Source organism: Scomber scombrus, chromosome 2, assembly GCF_963691925.1.
Source record: "Scomber scombrus chromosome 2, fScoSco1.1, whole genome shotgun sequence".
Taxonomy (NCBI): domain Eukaryota; kingdom Metazoa; phylum Chordata; class Actinopteri; order Scombriformes; family Scombridae; genus Scomber; species Scomber scombrus.
This window is the reverse complement of record NC_084971.1, coordinates 16,217,823-16,245,400: the sequence shown is the minus strand read 5'-3', so window position 1 is coordinate 16,245,400 and position 27,578 is coordinate 16,217,823. Positions and strand designations below refer to the sequence as shown.

Here is a 27,578-nt window from a genome sequence, read left to right as displayed (position 1 = left end):
GTGTCTTGTTTTTCAATGCGTTGCTCTGACGACATGTATGAAATTGGAATGTCATAAGATGTTAAATATGGTTATTATCTCTAACGCACACACTCACTCACACACACTTGATGTCTGAACACACTCGAAAGCACAAGCACACTTTCAAACACAAAAAAACAAAAGACCCTTACAATGCCATCACATTTAACTGATGAGACAATAGACAGATTTCTTCTTCAGTAAGTTTTCTTCTAATCTTCCTAACAAGTGAGTGATGTGATACTGTTCTCTTTTTAAACTTGTTTTTAGACTCTTGTTTTTGTAGTCTATTTCTGTGGCCCCTCCGCATCAAACAAGGCATTAAATACGATTCCTCCTCAGTTCTCCAGCTGGAGACGTGTGAAAGTCTATGGGAGTGTGGGGGCGTGTAAAACCTTCCCTCCCTGTGTGAAAGAGTTAAGTCTGAAGCAGGTGGGAGTGAATATGTGTGAACCATTTATGTCTTTAGCAGACATATATTTCTTTTTTTTCCCCCAACTGTAGCGGGAGTCTGGGGGCGTATTGTACTGTCAGACAGATTCCAAGCATGAAGACAACCCCGATCCCACTTCAGACACCAATAGTTAGCAGTGATTGCAATGACACTGTGACACTGGTGGGAGCAAAGTGGAATTAAGAGCAGTCTGCAGAGACTTAAACAAGGATAAGCACTGGAGGTTAGTTCTGGGAAAGATTGAGATTTGTTAGTGTAAAACCAGAACCTTATAGATTTAACAGTTATGGTTTTCGTGAGGTAGTCTTATGTGCTCTCATTTTGGAAGCTTAAGATTAAGCTGAAGTATAGAAATCAGAGCTAGAAAACACAGAGAAGATCAGATGAAGATTGACATCTGTGTATATATTGGAACTTAAATCACTATCACTATCACCAGGTGAATGTGAAAGACAATATTACAGCACTTCAGAGAGTATGCAATAGTCTGATCTGGTTCATCTGTGTGTGTGTTTGTGTGTATATGTGCCACAACTGCACTGTTTCCTCTCCTGGCAAGCCTTAGTTTTTCACTGGCAACCAATCAAGCGCTCCCATGATGACCCTTCTGTCTCTTTGCACTAACAGGCCTGCCACCAGATGCGCCTGTGAAGCACACACAGACACACACACTCACACACACACACACACACACATAATTGGGAAAGATAGAAGATAGTGAGTGGTTTAAACAAGTGAAGGAAAGTCAGGGAATTCTCTTGTCTCCAGTGATTTGAACCACATATGTAAGTCCAGCCGTATCCCTCAAAGATCCTGTAACAGTTAACTCAAAGCACCAAGCAAGGCCCCCACCACCACCACCACCACGAGTCTCTGGTGTCCCAGGAAAATTTCCCAATCATTTGGAACTAATATGGAATCGTGGTTGTTACGTTTGCCTCCACTAACCTCCCCCACCCCTCCTCTAGCCCCTGTGGAGCAGATGTCTCCAGCATCCTCATGGATCCCAAGGCTACACACACACGGAAACACCATCTGGGACCATGCTTCAGCTGTGTGCATGTGTGTGTGTGTGTGTGTGTGTGTGTGTGTGTGTGTGTGTGTGTGTGTGTGTGTGTGTGTGTGTGTGTGTGTGTGGGCTGTGTTATATGTGTGTGTAGAAATCTATCATGTGTATATCTTAATGTAACAGTGTTTGTGTGATGTATATGTATGAATGCATCCTCATATGTGTGTGTTTGTTGCTGGATGTGTGTGCTCTATTGGTTATGGAGGGAGTCAGAGGGAGTGGATTGTGCTGTGGACAGACGGTGAGGCGCACCTGGTTGTGACTGTGTACTCTGTGATTTTTTTATGCAGCCCCTTGCTTTGTGTAAGTGTGTGTATGTGCACGTGTGTGTGTGTGTGTATGTTCTCGCTTGTTTATATACCCCCCACCTGGACAGGAATTCCCAGATGAGCTTTGCCTGTGGCAGGTGGGATCCTTTGGAAAATTGGATACACACCATACCAAAACCACACATTCTCTACTCGCTTCCTTCTTGCTCGCCTGTACCTATCAATCTCTCCTGTTTGCCTTGCTTTTCCTAGAGTGTGAAACTTGTTTTGTACTAGCTACTATTAAAACAATCTCCAAACCCACACAAGTTACAGTTAATAATTACAAAGTCTTTTGGCTTCACAATTTTTCACTTGGACTTTGTAAATTAATTGGGTAAAGGGTCCAGATTTGCTTGCTATTCTGCACTTCTATTTGCCAACTCATTAGGAGGTGTACAAGGCTGTGTGCTGCACTTTGGAGAGTAAGGGGGTGGTACACATACATAGAGAGAAAGAGAAAGAGCAAAAGTGAGAGAGAGACAAACAGTAAAAAAGATGGGAGGTGAGGCTCTGGTGCGCAAAGGCGTGTGGCAGCCTCTGTTGTGGCTCTGATGAGCAGCCTCTTAATTACATTTACAGCTAAGTGGAGCAGGAGCAGGAGAGCAGCCGCTGAGGCTTGAATGAGAGTAGACTGGGGCAAAACCTAACCTGCACTCTTGGCTCCTCTTGTTCACATCCTGGTAACCCCTCTCTCTCATTAGCTAGCTCCATTTGAGTACACTAAAGTCTTCTTCTCTCCTCTCTTCCCGCTCTCACCTCCCACTCTTCCCATCCACTTGCCTGCTTTCTGCTTCTCTCTCCTCCTTCTCTCCACTGACATCTTTTCTCCCTCCCCAGGGTCCTTCCTGCTGTACACGTTTTCAATTAGACAGAAGGGAGACAGGGATGGAGGGTTGAAGGGAGAGCTAAGGAGCAGGAGGAAGGGTTTTACACCTCTGATCCACAGACGGTAAGCGTCTTAATGAGGGATTTGAAGCGAGGGAGGGATGGAGAAACAGAGGGATGGAGGCAAGGCAGGCACCTGAACACCTGCAGGGGTGGGGAGCATGATAAGCATGTGTGTTTCAATGTGTGAATGTCTGCATATGAGGGGGGTTCTAAGTGTGTAAATCACTATGTGTGTATGTGTATGTGTATGTGTATGTGAGGGTGGAGTGTATCTCTCTATGTACAGTATATGTGCATGTGTGTGCGCGTGCAAACATTGTGTGAGAGTATGTGGAGGGAGGTCTGTCTGTATAACAGTGAGTCATCTTGCATGTTGAAGTATGTGTCTGTGAGGCAGAATGCACGCAGCGAATGAATATGCCTGCTGGTGTTGTCAGTGTTAGCCTGGTGACATCTGTCAGTTAAAATTCCGCTGGGAGGACTGACATGACTTCAGAGAGATAACGCCAGGAATCTTAGGTGAGCTACATGTAGCCTCATGTTTAACACAGAATGAAACGCCTAACTGGATAATCCCAGACAATCCCACTACCTCAAAGGAAATGATGATGATAATGCAAGTTTGATCAGCAGCAAAGATATCAATCTGTTAACAACTACACATTGCTGAGGTTAATACACAAGTACAGTCCCATTTTTTTTTTATCATTGTCCTTACCACAGACATTCATTCAACTCACATACAAACATACACATACAGTATATAATATATACACATATATATACATATGTATATATATTTATATATATATATATATAGTATGCACACCCATACACAGAGAATGACTGAGCTACTGTACATAAATGCTGATAAATAGCAAATATATATGAGTGTAATCAATGTTGTTCTAACCATGGTAAGGAAACTGCACGCCATCGTTTTCATGTTTTATCTTCCTCTCCTGCACACTCGCCAAATGGTGCTGCACTGAAAGTGGAGAAGGGTATTGTTAACAATGAGATAGGGGAAGAGTGAGATAGAGAGACAGGGAGAGAGATAATGAGGGATAGAGAGAGAGTTAAGAGTGAGCATTTGTGTATGATGGAGGTAGTGATAATTGAAACAACATCGGGTGAACTGTATGTGTGATTATGGTTTTAACGTGGAGTGTTTGGGAGAGTGAAGTGAAGTGACCGAGAGAGGGGTTTTTCTTGGAATTATTGGGTTGTTGGAGGGATGAGGTAGGATTACTGAGGGGGTAATGTCCAAAGCAGAATCATAGAGGTAGTGGGTACTACCAAAACAATGGGAACACCAACATAAAGCCTTAATACAGGCTGCTGTAAGCTCTTATCCTGTATCCTTGATGCATCTTGACATTTATATTCCAGATAGTCTAGACCTATTTGGTGGATAGCATTTAGCCCCATTTATCCATGATAAATTCAATTTTCTGGGGTTATAGTGATGGTGTTGGAGAAATGTTGACCAAAAAAAATGGCACTGACTGTAATTGAAATAATGTTGATGCGTTTAAATCAATTAACTGAACAATAAAGGAAAAAACAATTCCAATCAGTGTAAAATAACTGGCTGGTTTTATTTATTTATTTAATAATGTTTTTCTTCCAGGACATGGCTACATTTAAACCTGGCTTCTCATTATGTATCCAGAGCTCCTTTCTTTGGCAGATGCCTCTGTGTCCTTGCCATAAAAGAAAAAGTGCTGATCTGAGACAAATCTAAATGAAGAGTGTGCTTCACACATTTCAAGTCTACGTGGTTTATATATTTAAATATATGACAGGGATACTACATTCATAAACTACTTGAAATGTTTTTGCTTTATATTGCTACACACTGTGGCCAACAGACACTGGTCAATCCCGGACACATTTAATATTAGACAAATGGAGCACTCCTCATTTTTGTTGTTCTTGAAAAATGATCAACACATTTATCTATGTGTGGTGTTTATGAGCTGAAGTTTTACGTGTTGCTGTTTCCCTGATTTGTAGAATGGACAGGCTGGGGTGCAGGGCTTTAGCAAAGGGGGTTGGTGGGTGAGTGGGAGATTCAGATGGGTGTTCAGAGTTGTCTGTACCACAAGGGTGAAGGCAGGGGATTGAGGTAGGGTGTGGAGAAGAGAGAAAGTTAGATGGAGGCATCAGTTTGGACTTTGGTGATGGTGGGGGGACAGGCAGGAGTGTGAGGAAGTTTGGTGACGCTTGCTTAGTGGGTGACAAATGTGAGGTGGGATTGGGGTGGGGTACCTGCATCCATGTCGTTGGGCCACGCACTGGACTGTGAGGAGCTGGCAGCAGGTGAGCGTCCAGGATAGAAAACATCATCTGTGGGGCTCTCCAGCTCACTGTCGTCTAACGACTTCCTCTTGGTGGAGCTGAGAGGAGGATGTTTGGTGGGATGCGGAGGAAGAGTGGGAGTCAGAAAGAGAGGGAGAGAGGAGGGATGAAAAATATATAATGTTAGGTAATGTTTGGATCAAGAATAAAACGGAATTGATAATACAAAAGTAATCTTATAAACAGGCACTTAGACGTTTAAAGAGGCTCCAAGTTTTGCAGCTTAGTGGAAACGATATTACTGACAGAAAGTCTTGGAGCAGAAAAGACAAAGCACAAGAAATGTGAAAAGTACAAATAAAAAAGGAAAAAACGGAAATAATAGTTACAAAGTAGAGACAGCCACACAGTAAGAATCTCTCTCTATGTGTGAGTGTGTGTGTGTGTGTGTGTGTGTATGTATGTGTGTGTGCATTTCTGTGCATGTGTGCCATTAGTTTGTGTCTTTGTAGGTGTTTGTAACTACCTCCGTGGAAGATTTGCGTACAACTCCACCTCAGACCTAAAGTGACAGCAGAGGACAGAGGTCAGAAGATAGAAAAAGACAAGTTAAGAAAGACACAAAAGAGGGAAAGCAGAAAGAGCCTTCACACATTCATAAAGAGGAGAACAGCTAACAGAGAGATGCACACATATGGGGAGGTTCAGGACAGATTCCAAGACTGTAGTACAAAATACCATTCATTCTATGAAAACTAAATGGTGTACTTAACTTGCCAGCACTTGCCAACATTGGGAAAATAACTGATGTATTGTTAGCAGATAATAGTGTGATTTGACACTTCCTTTCAGTCTGCCCTTGGCATTAGCAATTCATATACCAAGGTAGCACTGATACTGTCACATGGTGGCTTCACCCACAAGAGACCCGACTAGTAGACAGCTGGACTTCTATATTGGTCATTGGCTTTTCCTGAGCAACGTACACGACTGTTGTCTGTGTGTGCAGGTGTGTATGTACCTGGTGGAAGGAGGGGAGGTGAGGGAGCGTCGCCCCAGGGCCACCTGGTTGATGTTGTAGTAGCTGGGACTACTGTCCAGGTCAGCCAGTGAGAAGTTAGGACCTGACGCCGTGGCTACAGGAGCTAACAGGGAGAGAGAACAAGGTTAGAAAAAAGACAAATGGAGAGATGCTGATATGAAGTGTATAAACAAAAAAATTTTAGTGAGCGGTGTCATTACTACAGTATACTCAAAAGCTCTATACACTGGATTGGACTGGGCTCCTTCAGTGTAAAAATAACTTAAAATGGTGTAATTTTGTTGCAGTTTTAGTCCCAATCAAGAACATATGTGCTGCAAATCATTTTTCAAATCATTGCTTTTGCAACTTACTCTGCGACACTCTGACCAGCTCCGCCACGTTCCACACTCCTGAGGTGACAAAGCAGTCCTGGAAACTCAGGTGCCCTGTAGAGAAAAAAAAGGATGTGATCGAGACACACACAAAAGCTTTAGTGACAAAAACACTCGATCAGAATTCATTAAATTGTGCTTCTCAAAAAACATGAGAAGAAACCCTGAAAATCACATCCCTTTGAGAGGGCGACCATCTGCAACTATGTTTGTGGATCAACATCTGTGTGAGTGTGTTTGCTAATTGGATCCATAATTGGAATATGTTAAGACTGATAAGCATGATGGAATCAATTCTAGTATGCTGATTTGACAGTGTTTGGACATGGATGTGTGTGTGTTGTGTACCTACCATTGGGCGGTGGTTTGATGTCTGTGTCCCCTTGTTGGCTGGAGCTGTCTGATTGTCCGGATTCTGCACAGAAACAGAAACACAGAGGGGAGGAGCAGACAAAGACAAATGGTTAGGATCTGGTTTGTACGCTGTAAAAAAAAGTAATGAAAAACATACTGCTAAGTGTACCATGTCTCAGTGAATCAGAGCTATGTATGCATGCTGCCAAGACTGTGATATTTGAGGTGTGAGAAGGAATAAGAGGGACTCTCAGTATGTGCTGGGGTATGGTATACATCTTGTGAGTGTATGTGTGTGTGTGTGTGTGTGAAATCACACATTTTTGTGTGACAGTCTTGTATCTAAGAATGTTCTCTCCCATCTCCCTCTGTCCCTCCTGACTTAAGGTGTGATGATTTACAGTGTGCTGCTATGCCATTATCTAACCACGCAATCATATCCCTCACCCTAATCCTATTTAATACCTTCTTGCTGATAGGGATTTAGTCTGCGTAAACAGAGCACCTTACACACTCACTCAATCTCACACACACACACACACGCACACGCACACAATCACACACCCACACAACTATGCACACTCTTTCTCAATCTGTTTCTTTCTCTAATTTTCATACTTTAATACATGTTTTAATCCTTGCATTGACACACTCACACACAGATAAATATGTATACACACACACAGACCACTGAAACGGCTGACCATGCCTGTCTGGATGCCCCAAGGGAATTGAGAGTATTTTTAACGTTGAGGGAAAACTTTCCCCCCTGGGATCGAATGAGCATAACACAAATACATGCTCACATACACACACACCCACCCACCCACCCACCCACACACACACACACACACACACACACACACACACACACACACACACACACACACACACACACACACACACACACACACACACACACACACACACACACACACACACACACCTGTTATGACTGGTCTACGGATGCATTGGGCTTAACAAACATGCCAAGTCTTGGCAACAAAAGGCCAAAATTAGAACTGGAGGAGCTTCAGGCTGAAAGAGGATGCAAGATGAAGTTTTGTTACATGAGAGCAGCTAAAAGTTGTTCTAAAGATGGAGCATTCCTGTCCAATATGTCACATGTGAGGATGCATAAATGTTTAACAAAATATGACATAGGCTGAGCTGCTGCATGAATTGCATCAACCTTTGTGGCCACGTGTCTGAATCGGTGAATGAGACTAAGCTCCATTTCCAGGACTGGTGTGCGTGTGTGTGGGGGGGCTTATGCTATTGGCCATCCATTCAGGCCTAGCTAGGCTGCAGCTAGCTAGCAAGCTAGCTAAAGGAGGTGTTTATCTGCAGGCTGTAGGTGATAACAGAGCACACAGACTCCTGCCAGCAGCACTTGCCTTGCAGCCACACTAAGCCACAGATTACTGAGCAGAAACAATAACAGACCTGTCTCGCTGCCTACGAAGCACTGCTTATCCACAGAGAGAGGGGCGAGACAGACGAGAGCGAGAATGAAAGAAAGAAAGAAAGAAAGAAAGAGAACACAGAAATGAAAGAGAGCTTCTTTTTCCTCTCTCTTCTCATGCAGAATCTCTCACTCTTCTCTGTCTCTCACTGGCTGGGTGTAATCCTGGCAGCCATCTTAGAGCTTGGCAGCCATCTTAGCATTGGCGGTTGCGCCACATTCCAGCTAACTGACGACACTCACTCCAAACATACGAGGCTGCGCCCCCACACACACACTCATACGTGGACAAACATTGAGGTACACACTCAGAGTAAACATATATGATGGCCAATGAAAGCTGTTGAGAAAACAACCTGACTTCACTGGACTTTTTACCGTCGTGTAGTATTTCACCACAGGGCTCTACAATACTGTAAACACTCTATTTCTCACACCATACATGCGCTGGTTGATTACACAGCATAACCTTACTGTACAGTATGCATGACAGATATTTTATTGTCTAATATGTGAGTTAAAGAGGACACTTTACTGCCACAAGACTTTAAGAGAACGGACCACTATGGATGGTGGTTCAAGGCACAAATATCACAGAGGAATAAAGTTTACAAAGTGACTTTAGCATGGCATAGTACATGTGTTGCTTCACGAAAAAAATCTTTTAGACTTTTATATTTTATTATCACATCTAGTACCCGAATGAAGTATAATGGAACTCTGACATTGACATTGTGGAGTACCATGTAATTGCATGTTCTGTGTATCTTACAGTGTAAAAGAGAACAACTGATTTTCAATGTGGACATATCATATTTAGGAAAAAACCTGCACTTGGAAACTGTGCCCTTACTGTCCCTTCAATCGCCTTTTGTTGGCCTGTCATGACCACAACATGTTCAGCTGTTGTAGACGTGTGAAAAACACAGGGTGAAAGCTGAGGCTTATAGTAGATAAGACCGTCAGACAGATATGTGCAGTAGACAGGACATTGATAGCGGTCCTCAATGTCGCCCTCAGGCCTCGACGGACCAAACCACACAAGCTCTCAGAGCAAACAAAACAAAAGGATAGACACAGAACAGACACCTCTATGTTTTCCTTTTTGAATTCAGTTTGATCATAAGAGCTGAAGTTAGGTTTGTGCTGTCTAGAAAAAGAATTCAGCTCATAGACACTTATTTCATATAATACTTAGAATAACAAGGCCTAACTAGTTTTATTGGATCTTGCCCAAGAAGAGTTCTTAACTGGCTCTATATTTCTGAGCTCAGGATCATCAGCCGACTAACAGTGCGATAAGACAACAGTACATCACTTATGGAAATCAGTGCCACTGTTAAGTTCGACAATGACCAGCTCTGTGCAGAGAAGTGAGGAAGTGAGGAAGACAGGGGGAGAGGGAGGTGCAACAGAGGAGGTCTGCTTACTGGTTATCACCGCTCTGCCAGCTGCAGAATAACTACGACAGCAGCCGCAACCCCCTCCAACCCTCCCCAACCACCCTTCTAACCACACATCCAGCCCCTTATCTTCCCACCGCAGCCCCCCAAAGCCCTCCCTTCAGCAACCCCAATCATAGTCCTGCAGCTCCCCGGATGCCCCTCCACCTCCACCGCCAGCAACCCCAACTCTAACCTAAAACCTTTCAGCCTACACAGAGACACACACACACACACACACACACACACACACACACACACACACACACACACACAAACTGAGAGCACACAGTATGACCTGATGATGTGCATTTCATAATCAAGAAGCATTTGTTGGTTTGTTTGAATTAGGGATATGCTAAAATGCTAAATATGCTTAAAAAACAACTATATTTGACAACTGATGATGGTAATTCAATTATTAAATTGAATTACCATCATCACCATTACAGACATAGTTTTTCTATTGGTGCATATGTCATCTACACCTGTCACACCTATTTTTAAATATCTTCAAACTCCAGTCCCACTTGACACTGGAGTTTGACTCTATGACATCCACTACATGAGTCAGACTACAGTAATACAACACTTGGGGCAATGAGGCACCACAGTCATCAGCAGGAACTTGGCTGAAAATATTATTCAAACCAGATTTAAATACAACTCGCTGACTACAAATGTAGCGTTGTACTCAATTTCTTTTACCAACATGTAAAAAGCCTGAAAAGTCCTGCAGGGGAGGGAGTGAATTCTGAGGTTTAAAGAAATGTAAAGTATGTAAGTAGAAGACGCACATTTTCGGAAAAAGATCACGAGAGAAAAAAAAAATACTTTTGCAGAGTTAAATATTGTACTGTGTTGTAGAGCCAAAGTAAATGAGAAGTGTGCCAAACCTGTGAGAACATAAGACCTAAAACTGCTGCAGGCAAATGGCCGCAAGAAAAATGACTAAATGGGATGCCCATGTCTTTCTGTTCCTCCCAAATGTGTATAAAACAAATGTTTGTTAACATATTGGCCCTTTAGCACTTGATTAGTTGAAACATTGAGGCCTTTTTGTGGGGCATTTGTGTCGAAAGTCTGTTTAATAACTTCAGTGGTTCTTTGTGGCTGCAGCTCAATGACGGCAGCAGCAGTTGTTAGTTGCTGTCAGCAGAAGTTCACTACAGGCTCTCGGGCAAATATCACAACCCCCCCCAATATGTCAGTGGTTTTTGACATATTTTTTGGGACCTTTCTATCCTTCACTAAATTCTTCTCCTCATTTTTTGTCATATGTGAATTTTGGTCTTCTCAAAGCACCTCCATCCCTGTCATCAACCTACACTTAGTTGATCATTCTCCAGCAGGACCTTGTGTATTACGTTACTCCCATCTCACTACTCCACCATTACTTGTTGCACAAGACCAACCGGTCTGTTACCCCGTCTATCAAAGCTCCCACCCACCAACCGACCATCAGTTGTGGATTAGGTTTTGGCTCAGTGACCTGTTGGATTGTGCTGTTGACCGACTGGTGTGAGAGGTCAGACAGAGTTGCCAGTCTGTCACTCTTCGTGGCCAGCAGACAGCCATGGAGCAGAGCAAAGCAGGCAACTAAAGCTCTGCTGGAAAAAAAAATCCCAGATTAAAACACATCCAAACGTGACCTAAAAGCGATTTAAGCCACGAACATACAAAACTGAAAATGCACTAATTAAATTTCTCCAAGTGTGGAAATGTGTGAATTGTTAACATGGCATAAAACCAGAGTAAAGGTCAAGGTCAAAAACTGAAAGAAGTGACAGAGTGCAGAGGCATGCGCACAAAACTAACAAGTGAGCTAATGTTGCTGTGTAGCCACATCAAACCAGCGTGCATCCGTATGTGTGTGCAAGCATGGGTGTAACAACATGTATGTGCACAGCATGGTGGTTCACTGAGATTCCCCTCCTTGTTGGAACAAATGTCAACTCTACTCTCCCCCCTCCTTCTCCTCTCTTCTCCTCCCCAAAACACAGGATAACGCGGTACAGCCTCCCAATTGGGTTTCGCTTAAGAGGTTTATCGGTATGTTGCTAAACATTCTGACCTTTTTTTAATCCTTAATGCGCTTAAAATGTTCCAAACCCTCCTAATCCCCCTGGCTATCCCACACAGATGTTCACTCCGCTCTTTTATTGTATATTATTTTATTATTTTTTGTTTTTATTTATATATTTATTTTTTCCCGTTTTATTTTTTAATTATTTAACTCTGTGTCATAGGAGGGAATATTTCTGTTTAATGTGAAGAAGTCTTTATTAATACTACTGTTCATGGTATATATATATATATATATATATATGTGTGTGTGTGTGTTAATGCTTTTGTGTGAAAAGTGTTAACCCCCATGTGGTGAGCCAGAAGTGTGAACGTGACCTTTTCAAATGTCTACTCTGCAAGAAGCAAATACTTACAAGTGAAACTTAAAATTAGAAAAAATGATTTCGGAAAACTAATATATTGTATTATATGGTGAAATAAGATGATATGAGTAAATAGCAATATCTGTTTGCATGGTTTATACACTCTGTATGTAAAAAAAATCTATGCATAAACGTTTACACTGTATGTATGTATATATGTGTGGATGTACAAATGAATGTATACGCATGTATGTATGTATGCCGTGTGTCTGTGTGTATTTGTGTTTGTGTCCCTGTATTACTGTGCCACTGTGCCAGGCAGGCAGGCTGTGTGGCGAGGTGGCAGAGTAGGGCTCTGTATATGTGTGTGTGAGAGAGAGCGAGAGAGAGAGAGAGTGAGTGTGTGTGTGTGTTTTTTTTTTTGTGTGTGGAGCAGGTGTGCCTGGCCGCCCTGCGCAGCTTGCTGCCCATCTGTGCTCCCGTCTGTGTGCCGCCTGCGCCCACGCTCTGCCAACAGCACCACACCAAGGCAAGAAGACCCAGGAGAGAGGGATGCTGAGAGACGAGGGGAGGGATGGAAAGAAAGAAAGAGAGAGAGGCATGGGGGGGAAGAAGGAGAAGAGAGGAGCGAGGGGGAAGGATGAAGGGAAGAGCAGTGAGAGGAGGGAGAAGGGGATTACAAGGCTGGGAGCATGGAGGAGAGGAAAAGGAGCAAAAGAAAGTGGGAGAGGGAAAGGGAGGGGGGTTAGCGGTCTAGAGAGTATGCATGAACTCGTAGGGAATGGGTGGAGTGGGTGATAGTGAGATGCGGGGGTGCTGAGTGGAGGTTTAGGGAGGTGGGGGGTATGTGGCTGGCTGGATGCCCATACATATCCCCCCACCACCTCTTTTATCCCCTTCTCTCCTTCCCGTTGTTCCTCCCTCTCTCCATTCATACTCTTATCCTCAACCCACCATCACCTTTTGGCTCCATTAGTGCAGATCACTGTGGAGCGGTGTGACCCAGCTACACCATATTCTATAATGTCACTAAGTTGCACGAGTCCTTTAAAAATGGGTCCCCTATGTGTTTCTTGAGACACGTTTCATTCAAAGGTTTTGTAAAGTCACCAGGGTATTCCCAAACTGCTACAATATAAGCTAGGCTAATAATTAAGCTATAGGCCCAGAGGTAGTATCCCCAAAATGGGATAGATTATATTAAATTAGCCTACCTAATGGCCTTTAAAAATCAATTTTGGGAAATTCCAGGAGTAAGAGCATGAAAGAACAAAGTTGCAACTAAACCAAAGTTTTGCATTACTTCATTGCATGATAAAATGGTCAGTTTTACCTTTGTTGAAAGGGTAAAAAGTGAATGGCTATATTCTGCATATCATCTCTTAACTCTTAAGTATCCCTTTTAAAAAAAAAGAAGACAGATGTAAAATGTTATCCAATGACAATAATGCACAGGATGCGTGAATCTACTGTTATATGTGTGAACTAATAATGGCTAGCCCTGGTTTCAGTGTTTGTAAAAGAAAAAAAGAAAAACCCACACTGTTGTTGCTATTATGTTGGGTTTATTATTGGGGTTCTCTCAGCTGTGTGTCATTGGGACACCATCATGTTGTTGAGATATGAAATTAAGCTTGAAGTAAGGGTTTTATACTCAACTTTTTGTTACACAGTGCCCTAAAATTTGTTTATCGAGGCTTAAAATATTTTTTAAATACTTTTTCAATCATATTGGCAGCACAATCAGTTTCCTCTATTGAGCCGAAAATGAGTCATGTACTTAGTTTCCACACTCGTGCCATAGCTTGTTCCCTTAAATCAAAGCATGTGAAACAATACAGAACGGGTGAAGTAACTTCTTAAATAGCATCAGGATAATTATTTCTGTTTGAGGTATGGAATAACTACGATGTTATTTCCAACAGGGAGAAGATTTCAGAAAAATGTGTTGAATGCTGGTACTACAAAATTCTGCCTAGTTATACAATTGACAGGGGTTTAATTCTGCAACAACATATGCCACTCATATGCCATGATAGAAATTGGGTTATGAAGGAGACTTACTGTAAGTGTATCAAAGGCAGCAAAATAAAAGTGAACCTGGAATTCATTCAGGAGATTTATGCAAAGCAAAAGAGCGAGCTGTGGTAAATCCAAATGTTGTATTTTTCTTTTCTGTGGCTAAAACCATTTAGTGGAGCAATGATAGAGTTTTTGAGACAGGAAACTTTGTTAGTATCCCATTTGGTTATTGTGAACGTTACTTTGCAATGCGGTCACAGATAGCACACCAGTCCCGTGATTCATAATTAATATGGATTGTGGAGTGTAAATGGAATTCTGTGCTCTAGAGTCACGTTGACAGACTTTTTTTTGTACAGTCACTTAAAGTCCTGAAGGGCCGCTGGGGCTCAGGGAGTGAGAATCCAACTTAAACAGACACAAGACGACACACTGTCTGATGCACAAAAAAAAAAAAAAAAATGCAAGCACACACTTATACAAATGTACACTTCCAGTCGACACGTGTTAAGGAGAGCAAGTTGGTGTTGGTGGCTTGGCTGATTAAATTTGAATCAATAAAACTCCTTAACAAGCAAAGCATTAGCTTTTAAATGTCACACAATGTCATGATGTGAATGAATATATTAAAAAGAATTATGAAAAAGTGTCCTCAGGCTGAATTAATGTACTCAGTAAGTATTTCTATGTTGTGCATTTAAGTATACATTTGTTTTTTTATATGAATATTCATTTTATATTCATGAGCATCTACTGTAAGCTGCTTCATTACCTCAGGTTTGAGTGTAGTGTGTGTGTGTGTGTGTGTGTGTGTGTGCGTGTGTGTGCGTGTGTTTGTGTGCGTGTGTGGCTGAGGCTGGGGGCCCCCAGCACAGTTCACGACCCAGACTAACAGAGTGTGAACGTCCCCCTGCCGTGCTGATACTGATATAACTGTCCTGTAAGTGGTGTTGACACCAGCATTATTACCCTGTCAACCTCTATCTCAGCTTAAAGGAGTCAACCGGGGCGGGGGCCAGAGCGTGTTAAGGACCAGTGTCTCTGCATTGCCCTGCTCCAGCCCAAATAAATACAGCTGCACAAAGGCCGGAAAGGGAAAGAGAAGGGGAACACGGGGGAGGGAGAAGGAAGGAGGAAGAGAGGGGGTGGGCGGCAGTGGGGACACACTTACTCTCGCTGCTACCTACACAGCCCTCACAAGATACAAACATCAGTGACACACACACACACACACACACACACACACACACACACACACACACACACACACACACACACACACACACACACACACACACACACACACACACACACACTGAGTGGACGGCTGCAGTAGAGGGTTAGCACCACCAGGTGGCATTTTCCTGGCACATGGAGAGCATGGTGAAATGCAAATAAAGCAACAAGGCCTTGGGCCAGGCGTCTCAGCTAGCTCAGACTTCACTCTCTAGACTGTAGAGAGAAGCAGGCCAGGAACAGGGAGAAAGAAAGACAAAGAGATGAAAAGGCAGAGAGATGTGATGTGAATAAAATCAAAGTGAAATATGGAGCCGTGAATATTATTGAGATGTGAGTAGGAGCTTATCCCTTCTGCATTTTGCCCTTAGATAGCAAGATCCAACGCATAGCGTGCACAGTATCGTGTTCAAAGAAAGTGTTTCAAATCAAAATGCCTTCCACTCCCCAACACAGGGAGCCGAGTGCTGTTAGACAAAGAGGCAGTCAGAGAGGGGCAAACCTACCAGAGAAAGTGCAGAGAAAGAATGATACATGAGCATAGAGTAGGCAGATTTGCAAGTAAAAAAAATGCAAGAAATGAAAAAGATACTGATCACTGTGACATGATGTATATTTGCGGCAGAGGCAATAAAAGAATGACAAAACTTTGAAGAAGAAAGCAGAGAGGAAAGAAATCACAAGGGAGTCTAAGAAAATGTATAGAGGGCAGCAGGTAATGAGAATAAGCAAAAAAAAACTGGTTTAGGTTAACGTTTGCAGGATTGCTTAATTCAGATAAATCATATCATTATCCACTACAGTTGAACTCTCGCAGACTTGAGGGGAATACAGGGAGGAGTACAGGGAGTATGGCAGGAAGTAGATAAAACACAGAGACGTGCTTGGGGGAATGGGAGAGAAAAGTAAACCTGTACAATGTAGAGGATTTGAGTCAAGCTTTGCAAAAGGAAAGCTGGAAATGTTGCAGAGAAAGTACAGTGCAGAGCTGGCTAGTGAGGGAAGGCGTGTGTTGAAACTTGGATTTCTCCTCCCTCGGTCCCTCTTCCTGCTGGCCCAGATACACACTGTGGGTCTTTGTACTGAGGCTGTTGCATACACTTCCTGTCTGACCAGCAGAGGGGTGCTTTAAGGTAAGCCTCTCCCATGCTCTAGCATGGGAAGTGTCTTCTTTCTCTCTATCCCCCTCACTTACTGTATTTGGCTTCATCTTGTCTCTATTCGTATTCATTTATCAGGTTCAGTTTCCTAAAACAACTTGGACCACCTGCTCTTAGCCCACTTCCTTCCCTTTAATACACAGTATATTTGTTTTGTTATAAGTCTCTTCCACTGGTACTATTTCCTCAAGTTTGCTTCCCAAGCCCTTTGAATTTCTTTACAAGATACATAAAAGAAAGTGAATTACACTAATAGAGCGCTGGTGCACTCGCACAGCCAAGGACACATCGATAAGAGTGAGAAAACATCCTCAACACAGGCACACACACACATGCACAAACACCCCACAAAGTGATACTGAGCAAGGTTGCCAATTTCTCCAAAAGCACCACAGAGATAACTGTGATAACAAACATTCTTATTGCAGCCAAGTCTTTCTCTCCCGAGGAACACTTCAATGAAAATTCACAGCAAATGTGCCACTTTATGAACATAACAATACATCAATAAGTCAGCTGGGTGAACGCACCGCACTGTAAAGCAAGAGACCCAATTACAGAGGAACTCTTAAGTTCTTTGCTCCTGAGAAATACAATGATGAGAATACAAGAAAAGAATCCATCCGTTTGAATGCATTTGAAAATAATGATCGTTCTGTTGGGAATGCACCAAAGTCATAATCAAAATGATTTTCGCTTGGAAAAAAACATTTTAATATAATATGAATTAAGTCATATATTTAAAAACATTGGAACTGTGTAATTTCAATAAAGTGTAAACATATAAACAGCAATATTGAGAAGTATCTAGCTGTTGCGTTTATTGAGTTTCACAGTGACACAGGAAGTTAGACAGGTATTGAACACTTGGTATTGATAGGTGTTAGACACTGTTGCTCCCTGCTGGGTTGCACACATACAGTGCAGCACTCAGTGGGCTGGACACTGACACAATATGTGTCTCACTGGGAAGTACGAACAATCCAAGTGACTCAATCCTGTCACTCTGTGCCAAGAGGACAGAGGGAGGGTGGGAGGCAGAAAGTAAGAGGGCTGTGGGAGGTGGGAGGAATCAAAAGAAAAGGAGGAGCAGGGATGCTAGCAGGAAAGGAGGTTTTGGCAAGTAGAGGAGGAGAGTGAAAACAGTGCAGAATATAAAGGCTGTGTATATCATACTATATATACATGGAGGAAAACTCCAGGGGAGAAAACTTGATCAAAGAGGTCACGCTGTCTAGTTGACAACACACACACACACACAGAGGAGCGGAAGGACATGGAGCAAGTGCTGCCAAGCAGTGGTCACCTTTGACCCTTTGGCACCGTAGCTGGAGATGATGCCAGCCAGACAGTGCAACGCAGGAAGTAGAGCAAACAGTGTATTTGAGTGTGCTTGTGTGTGTGTGTGTGTGTGTGTGTGTGTGCGTGTGTGTGTATGTGTGTGTGTGTGTGTACACAGGGGTGTGGACGCACGCTGACCAATCACGGCCATGAAGTCAGATCGTATGAGCCAATGAAAGCAAAGTTTGACAAGGCTGACAAGAGTTCATGTTCACTCATTTTGCAGCATGTCAATATGCATTCAAGTTGGTGTTTGTGTGTATTATCGTGCCTGTGAGTGTGTTTAAGTGTTGCTACGTAGACTGAGGATTAAAGACCATGTAGGAAGAATATGGGAGGGGGATGGAAGAGATGAGAGGAGAGGGGAGTAGAGGAGGAGGAGAAGAGAGGAGAGGAGAGGAGAGGAGAGGAGAGGAGAGGAGAGGAGAGGAGAGGAGAGGAGAGGAGAGGAGAGGAGAGGAGAGGAGAGGAGAGGAGAGGAGAGGAGAGGGCTTGGCAGGGAAATGGTAGATGAGGCAGACTGTGAACTTGTGCCCTTGAGTGCCAGGTCTCAGGAGCTGAGCTGCCATCTTATCAAGTCTGGCTCATGGTGTACACACTTCAACCACACAAAAACACACTCCAAGGAAGAGGCAAAGGAGGGCTCTCAAAAAGACATGACATGACATTCTGTTACGCTCGCACTTTTACATAAACACACATGCACACACAGAGACACACACACACACACACACACACACACACACACACACGCACGCACGCACACACACACACACACACTCTTGAGACAGTCTTTGTCTATTGTGTAGCCTGGCGCAGGCAGATGGAGAGAGTGGTGAGGGGCAAAGGGTGAGGTCATGTGAGGGAGCTGGAGCCAGGCGCGACGGCCAGCGTGAAGTCAACCCAGCAGTCAGTATCACCAACAGGGTCAAACTGTGAGGAGGCACTGGTGTGTGTCCCTGTGAATGTAATCTTTGATGAAGCCGAGGGCCTAGAAGCACAGATCAAAGCAGGTGAATGCATAGTGGTGTCCAACAGTCTAAGACCAATGGGGGAAAGTGACTTTTGGACCTTGCTGTATGTTAGTGTCTAAGGATGGATAGAAAACTAATGAAACCTATAAATGGACAGCTGGCTGGAGGATTCAGATAACTAGGAAGCTCAACCTTAGCAAATTACCCAAGCACAGGTAACCCAAAGAATACCACTGAAAACAAGGTTAAACAACACAAATGTACTGTGTGTGTTGATTTGTGGGTTAATAATAAGTAAAAATGACATGTACAGGTAAAAGTCGCTGAGTTAGTGCAGCTCTACAGGAAAGAAACAAACTAATAAAAAAAACAACCCTCACAGCTAGAAGAGCTCCGAACAGCTTGGAGTCCGAATAAACAAGCGATGGCACCAACACACAGACAAGTAGATAAACCAATCAGGACGTCAATGTACAGTAAAGCAGACTGCCATCTGTGCATGTGTGTGATTGTGTGAGAGGAAGAGTGTGAGTGAGTGAGTAAATGAGACGGAAAACACCTGAGATTTGTGTTTGATGACTGGTTACAGTACTCTTCAGTTATGAACTCTTCAGCTCATATATTCTTCTCATAAGCTTTTATCATCCTTGCTCTCTCTGCCCCCAGAAATAAGCATTCATTCTGGGCAGAGGACAGCAGGCGACTCCCAGGCTTCTGCCAGACAACAGAGGCCTACAGTCTTTTTAGAGTTTGGATCACAGACAAAGCATGTGTGTACCCACAGAGCACAAGTCACTAAACACAAAAAACACTAAAACACCAAACACTCAACATTTGTATGTGTGTGAGAGAGTCTCTGTCCTCATTGGTGAACCCTCTCCAGCCATTTCTTTCTTTTGTCACTCTTTCCAGTCAGATAGACATTCATCTATCTATTGATCCTGCTGTGCGTTGTGTGTTTTTTTGCATGTGTACGAGTGTTTATATAACGATCACATCCCACCACTTCTCAGCGCTTAGCCTGTAAGCCCATCCTGCTTAGCGTCTCCTCACTAATTCTAATTCTAAAATCTAATTCACCTCCTTACCACAATCACCCCACACATCATCCCTGTACTCGGCCCGGGCTGAGCTACACACACAAACACACAAAATATCTGATTGGACACATGGCCACTGGACCATGGTATTTCACTGTGCTGTATAGTTAATCCATGTTAATAGTGCTTTGCTGAGCTTCAGCCTATGACTCAATCAATTAAAGTTAGTGTCACCCAACATCCACAGCCTGCCAAAACATAAAGGTACAGCCTCCGCCGAAAAACACCTGATTCTCATTTTAGATTAATACACAGGACACATGAACACAACCAAAACATTTATACCACAGTTTATTATTCTCTTCACCAAATGAGCAGAACTCATTAAACAGACATATGATCTTTTATCCACTCTATATAGAGCTATAAAATGGGAAGTAATGTGTGTGTGTGTGTATGCTGGGGCAGAGGTTGTGTATGAGCAGACCTGATCCCCTGTAATCTAACCAGTGATGTAATGCCTGGTGCATCCACCATAATATGTTACATAACCTTATAACAGGCTTACGTACCCTAGGGTTCACAGGGTTCAGTCTGAGTATGAATGAATGGCTGTTTTGTCCGGATCAGATGTATCATAATCAAGATATAAGATAATGCAATAAGTAATAATAAGCTACTAAAATCTTCGCAGAAGCCATTAAAAAAAAAAATCACCACTTTTACTAGTGAATGTTTTGACGATGAAAAAAGAAAAAATCAAGCACCTGCACTCAGCGCAGAGTATTTTCAAAAGTGTCAATAGTCATCATGCAGCCCCACGATGAAGAGCACCTGTTTTATAGACCTCCCTTTACTGAGGTTGAGTAGATGCAGAGCAGAGGCACGTACACAAATGGCTACATTCAACCCCCGAAAATGGCTATAGTCAAATCAGTATTAAAAAACCCACTCACAGCATACCTCCTCGGCCCCCAACTGTTCTTAGCTCAGAGGGAAAAGCTTTTGATTTGGTTGTGACTGGCAGCTCATGTAAACACTGCATCAGCTAGTGAGCGATAGTGGAGACCGGGAGAGAGTTGAACGGCTGCCAAAAGCTGCAAAGCCAAGTTTGGCCCTATAGTGCTCTGTGCGTGCATGTGTGTGAGTGTGTATGTGCGGTGAAAAGAGGGGCTGTGTGTGCATACAGTATGTGAGCACATGTGTGTCTGTGTTTAACCCATTTACGTAACAGGCGGGGTCCCTGGGTTCAAGCAAATTTAAAGACTGAGCAAGCAAGCGAGCAAGAAAGGCAGAGAGAAAAAGAAGTAGAGGAAGGAGCTATAGGGGGAGGGTGAATGGGGGGAGGCAAGTTCTGCCAGAATATAAAAAAAAGTAGGGATGAGGTGGGTTGAGAATTGTGAGGGAAGACAGCAAGAAGGCAGGAAGGAAAATGTAGAAGCATAGACTTCATGGTGGATAAAGGAGAAAGAACTCTACATTTTCCGTCATCTCCCATGTTTCCGAGCACAGGGCCCTTTCTCAAAAGTGGAGGCACAAAGCAACAGGCACCTGATAAAGGGATTTTGAATGAGGAAGTTTGATGGAGCAGACTTTCGAGGCCAGACACCAGTCTGCTTGGACGACACTCCGCAAAGAGATTAGGACACTAAGATGTAGCCCTTGACAGTGAGGAGGGGAGAGAGGCAGACAGAGAGGAGTGTGAGAAAGTGTCAGGAGAAAGAGAGAGAGACGAGGAAGAAAGAAGGCGAACCAGGAACAGACGAGAGAGAGAGAGAGAGAGAGAGAGAGAGAGAGAGAGAGAGAGAGAGAGAGAGAGAGAGAGAGAGAGAGAGAGAGAGAGGGAGAGAGAGAGAGAGAGAGAAACGAGATAGAGTCAGGGTGGAAGAGAGAGAGAGAAAGAGAGAAAAAAGAGAGAAGCATGAAGGCTTGTTTCTGGTGGGACTCCAAGAGCCAGCATCTGTTTGGCTGGGGCTCAGAAAAGTCTAGTGTTTCACCCTGCAGCGCCCGGGGGAATGCTATTCCAGGCTGCATGGGCTTCTATGAAAAACAGCTTTATGTGGAAAAGGGGAGATTGAGGGAACCGGAGAAAGAGAGGCAACAAGGGAAGGAAGGAGAGCAGGAGTGAGAGGAAGGAGGGAGGGAGGGAAAGAGAGGAAGAAGAAAGAAAGTGGGGAAAAAGAGAGGGGTGACATAAGGGGGGAGAGATGAAATTAGGAAGAGTGGAGTCTGAGTGAGGGGAGGAAGATGAATGACAAAGAGTGGTGCCTTATGAGAGATTTAGAAAATGACGAAAAGTGAAAATGAGAAAAAAGGACAGAAACAAAGCACAGAGAAAAATGAGGGCCATGTTGTCTTCCGTAAATTTCACCTGTTCACAATCCTTACTCAAGCCCAACCCAACCCCCTACTCATTCAAAATAGGAAAAGGGTGGGTGGGTGAGGGGGGTAATGAGACAACCGCGCACACACACACACACACACACACACACACACAGGATTTCTGTCCCTCCTCGGTATCTGGGCTAGGCCAGCTGTGTTGTGGCTCTCAGCCGCAGGCCTCCTCACCTGTCAGTCAGACGGCTGAAACCTCCCAAGGGACAACAAACAGCTGGCAGACAGGTGCCGCTGCCGTCTACATCCCATACCAGCACCTGTGTGCGTGTCTCAGTGTGTATCGATGCATCCTCGTGCACTGATAACTGGGCATTCCTTCATCTTTGAGTGTATACATTTCAGACAGGCACAAACAAACACATCACAGCACATCTGAGGTGGCTTCTTCTTAGAGAGAGAGGAGAGAGAGAGAGAGAGAGAGAGAGAGAGAGAGAGAGAGAGAGAGAGAGAGAGAGACATATAGGCAGTCCATCAGTATCTGGTTGCAAAAGCCAAACCGCTCTGCTCAACAGCAAAGCAAATATGATGTATGAGGTTGGTACCGTGTGTGTGTGTGTGTGTGTGTGTGTGTGTGTGTGTGTGTTGGAGAGGGAGGGTTATGGTATTAAAGTGGGGGCCCTGGGCTTAATCAAAAGCAGAGGCCACTTTCCCTTGGAAAAACAATGAGGGAAAGCAAAGTTTACATGAGCTAATTGACAGAGAGAGGGAGGGAGAGGAGGAGGGAGAGATGGATGGACGAGTGAGGGAAGTTAGAAGGGAAGAAAATAAACATACAGGGGAGTTAGAGCATGGAGATAGATGGAGGGAATGAGAGAGAGAGAAAATATGGCGCGTCAGTGTGACGGAATGAAATAATGAAAATGTGCTTTTCATTTCTTGATACCCTACCACCACCCTTTCTGTCTCGAACCCTATATTATTCTTTCCTGTACCCTTCCTCTATCTACATCAGCGTGATTCTTCTCTGTGATATTTTGTCCTTTCTATAATGTGTTTTGTTGTTTGAAAGCATGATTCTTGTATGTTTATGTCCAGTTAATTCTACAGGACACCCTCCCCTCTCTTTCTCTCTCCCTCTTTTTCTAACTCCCTCTGGATCCCGCTGGAACACATAAGCCTGTACTATCCCTGTACTATCAGCTTTGGGGGGATTTCAGTCATTTTAAGGCATTTCACTTGTCCGGTCTGGATTGATGTTGAGCAAAGCAGCTCCCAAAACCACCAAACCCACACATAAAGCTTACAGGGTTGGCTGAGGACAGACCAAAGAGGGAGACAGAGAGATGGTTGTGGTGAGGTGTGAGATGACCAGAGGCCTTGAAAGTCTTGTGACTGTAATGTGGAAAAGTTATCAGATCGATGCCAGTCCGGGCAGTTTTCCTGGTCATGGTGTTGAGGTTTTGCTGTGAACAGGGTGGGCTGATATAAAACTTCAGCTGTTATTTGGGGAAATTGGCCAATTAAAAGGAGGATTACAGTTAAATTAACATAGGGTCATTTGTAACATTTGATGCCTTAATACATCTTTCTCTATTTTCTCATTTCAGATACAGAGGTAAAAAACTTTAACTGTAAAATACAGTTTCCTGGTGTACTTATTCTCTTTCCTACTGTGTTGACTAAATAATTGTTATTTTGGTGCAAGCAAGGAGAATAGAACACAAAAGCAACTTTCTCTTAAAGGATAAGGATGGCATTATTCTGTACTTTTATGACTGTCAACCAAAACTGTATCCATCTGTCTTTCAATACTTCCCAACTTCCCTACCCTGCAGCACTCAGCCCTAAGAACATTCGGTCCTTACGAAGATGTACATCTTTAAAAACACAGCTGCTTTTTTAAAATGCATTTTAATTTTTTTTTAAGGCTAATAATTTCCTAAAATAGCCTGGCAGCATTTGGTGCTCTGGTGGGTATTTATGGCCGCAGGGCAACGTCTGTGGGATTTAATAAACTAAAATAAACTACAACAGTGCCCATGTTCATGGTAACGAATTCACATGTCAGCCAGTGCAATGATATGGCTTATTATCATTTTTAGACTACAAGAAGGATTATGACACAGAGAAATAAGCTATATGAGGTTTTGGCTACATAGACCGCCAGGATCAATTCATTGTTGGTTTTGTTCTTTTAATGGCTTAAGAAAAATATAGAATATGACGGCCTTATACTTTAAGTGAGTACTCAATCACCTCATTGCTCCACACATCCATCATCAGTACAAGACTGTGGTTGTACTGGACAGAGTTCAGGTGTGTTTAATACTTCTTCCCCTTGTACATACTCCTCCAGGCCATTGCCTTAAATGAAAACACATAATCAGTCAACCTGCTCCGTGTGCATAAAGGTTAAAGAAACCACACAACAGAGTACCAGATACAGCATTAAGCATCACCTCAAAGGCTGAGGCTCCTCATGCTATCTCTAAGAAACACATCATTACTCTTCTCCATTCAGCTCTCTCTGTTTTTGAAGTGTCTCCCTTAGGTGAAGCTGTCTCTACAAAAACTGTAAATATCCCAGCTAAGTGATTTGGTTTGAGCTTAAAAGTGCATTAGCCTTATCTGAGGGTTGCGTAGCTCTCCTGGCGATTTATAGCCAAGGATCTTTGCAGTGAGTAAAGAGGAGACAATTGCAGACGCCATCAAGAAAAGATACAGAAGACACTGAAGCAGTATTTAACATTTTCTGCATTTTTCACTCATCTATCCAAGACAAGGCTGATATAGTTATTCTTTTGTAGTCAGTTTTTCTTCTTCTTTTTTCCTCCATTATTTATTTTAATCTTGACTGAAAGTTCTTGCTATATCAGACCGGGGATCTCCTATATCATGTCATCATATTGTCACAAAACACTAAAAACATTGTATGGCAACTATAATAACTTTTAGGTTTAAATAAAATTTAAGAAACCCCTTGAAAACTCTATTGAAACATATCTAAAATCAAATGTTACACCTAAATGTTTTTTACGTGTATGAAAGTCTTAGAAAAGTCAAATGAAATCTTATTTTCTTAACTTACTGTCTTATTTATCTTAACTTCTGAAAAAAAAACATTTCAAGTTTTAAATTAAAGTAATTAGTTCAATTCAATTTTAGACTATTTTGATCAAGCAGTACACAACAGTTCATAAATGTCAACTGTTAACCCACAGAAATGTTTGTTACAAACTTTACGATTGTCTGTGGCTGACAGCTGTCGTCACTTGCCAAACTGTTTTCTACAGTTATCAGTTCAGTCAGTCCCGCTTTGACGGGAATGGACACCTAATGAATAAGAAGTTGAGTTAACTCCTCCAGTGTTCTTCTGGCTCTGCGCCAGTGGGCAACTGTTACTGTTGCACCCTGATAACCAATTATTTCATGGAAACTTTACTGTACCGTGCTGTTTGACACACCGCCATATATCCACTTTGCACTTGATTTCAAAAACAAACCACATGACACAAGTGTGGAAAAATCTGCAGATAAAATGTACACATCAGAGGGAAGTAAAGACACACAAATGCACACACACACACACTCCCTCTCTCTCTCTCTCTCTCTCTCTCACACACACACACACACACACACACACACACACACACACACACACACACACACACACACACACACACACACACACACACACACACACACACACACACACACACACACACACAATCACTCACTCACTCACTCACTCACACACAGAGCCATATGGGCCATAGCATAAATGAGTTGGCTGTTTTAATGAGCGCTGTTGAATGAATGTTTACTGCTACATTGAAACCGTCTGCACTCATCAACACTCTCTCTCTCTGTTCTGTGATGAGACAGCCATATGATTTCACTTATCCACGGCCTTGGTCTGAGAGCCTCTAGACTGGGGAAAGTGACGAACTAACTAACCCCCCCACCACCTCCATCATTCTCTCTCTCTCATAATTCTTCTCTTTCCTTCTCAATCACTGCTCAGCTTTGTCTACTCCTCTCCTCTTCTCACTCGATTACTCTGTTTATTTCTGTTTCACGAGTTAACCTCTCCTTATCTCAAACACATCCAAGCCTATTTCTTTCCACTATATGCAAATATTTATGATCACACCTAATTTGGGACATCAATAGCCACTCTTTCTCCTTTGTATATATTTTTCTTTGTATATATCAAACCTGCTCACCCTTCCTCCTCCAGTCTATAGGAAAAACTCTGGCAGGCTGAAGGGATGAGAATACAGTATGTGTGTCTCATGGTTTATATAGATAGGTTACTAAATTCCACTTCCTGCTACACAATCCTGCAGATGTGCGCTGTGCGGGACTGTGTTCACCTACAGAAAAACTGCAAGTTTTTATAAGACAGAAAGCAAGCAAGCAAGAAAGAAAAAAGAACGAAAGAAAGATAAACTTAAGTGATTTTCCAGAACCACTGCAAATAATCGAAATCCAACATCTCAATGAGAAGGACATCTTCATATGATGGGTCACGCCTGTGGCTTGCGCTATAACTGGTTCCAACTGTTTCCAATATTACAATAAAGTTCTGTAGAGGACCCTATGAAGTCAACAAGGCTTGTGACAGACAGCGTCGTTAACAGAGGCGGTGATGTAATCCACTCGGGGGTTTTGTGGCAAAACTACTGACGCCCTTACTGATTGTCTCTCTCACGGGAGACAGCAGGCAAAAAGAGAGACAGGAGGAGGAGGAAGGAGGAAGGAGGAAGGAGGTATGGTTAATGTGAAATAAAAGTGAAATACATTTTTTTTACATACTGCGTTAGAGTTCAATCTGACTTTGGGTTCATGCACTCACTGTCATACAAACACCAATCGATGTGCATGATAAATAATAAATTAGTTTTAGCTGGCTGTGGGGTCAATGCTTAGTCAGAAATCATACTGCTCAGTCTGGGGTGAAGGCCCAGTAAGGCCTTATTAATAGCTCTTGTGTTGAGCTAATGGCTGTAGATCCTCCTGCTTTGGCTCCTTAATAGCTGATAGTGATTATTGTGGCTTATTGACAGGCTAATGGTGAATCCGAGCTATGAGGGATTGTTTAGAGAGGATTACTGTTAGAACTAGCAGTGGATAGAGACCAGGATGATAACGACGATGATGCCGATAGGCCAAGCTGATCAGTACTGTGATAGAGAGAAGTAGAGGGTTGTCCAGTTGGAGAGAAGTACAGAGGAGTGTGTGTATAGAGTATGAGAAAGAGGGAAGTAAAGAAAGATGCATAGAGTATAATGCATTCAGTCTTCTTTCTATTAGGGCTAAAAATATAAGTCCATGATAAAAATGGAAATACA

General features: G+C 43.0%; 1 protein-coding gene across 7 annotated transcripts in view; it reads right to left on the bottom strand.

Moving 5' to 3' along the window:
- The window catches only part of LOC133990173 (nuclear factor 1 X-type-like), a gene marked incomplete in the record, with an annotated part of 106,904 nt that overhangs the window by 14,670 nt on the left and 64,656 nt on the right, over window positions 1–27,578 (bottom strand). For 5 of the 7 annotated variants that reach the window (XM_062428348.1, XM_062428357.1, XM_062428377.1 and 2 more), the window contains 6 exon segments: window positions 3,657–3,731; window positions 5,018–5,145; window positions 5,574–5,609; window positions 6,069–6,192; window positions 6,443–6,517; window positions 6,816–6,878. In XM_062428348.1, coding sequence (XP_062284332.1) covers window positions 3,657–3,731; window positions 5,018–5,145; window positions 5,574–5,609; window positions 6,069–6,192; window positions 6,443–6,517; window positions 6,816–6,878 — 501 coding nt within the window. 7 annotated transcript variants of the gene reach the window in all.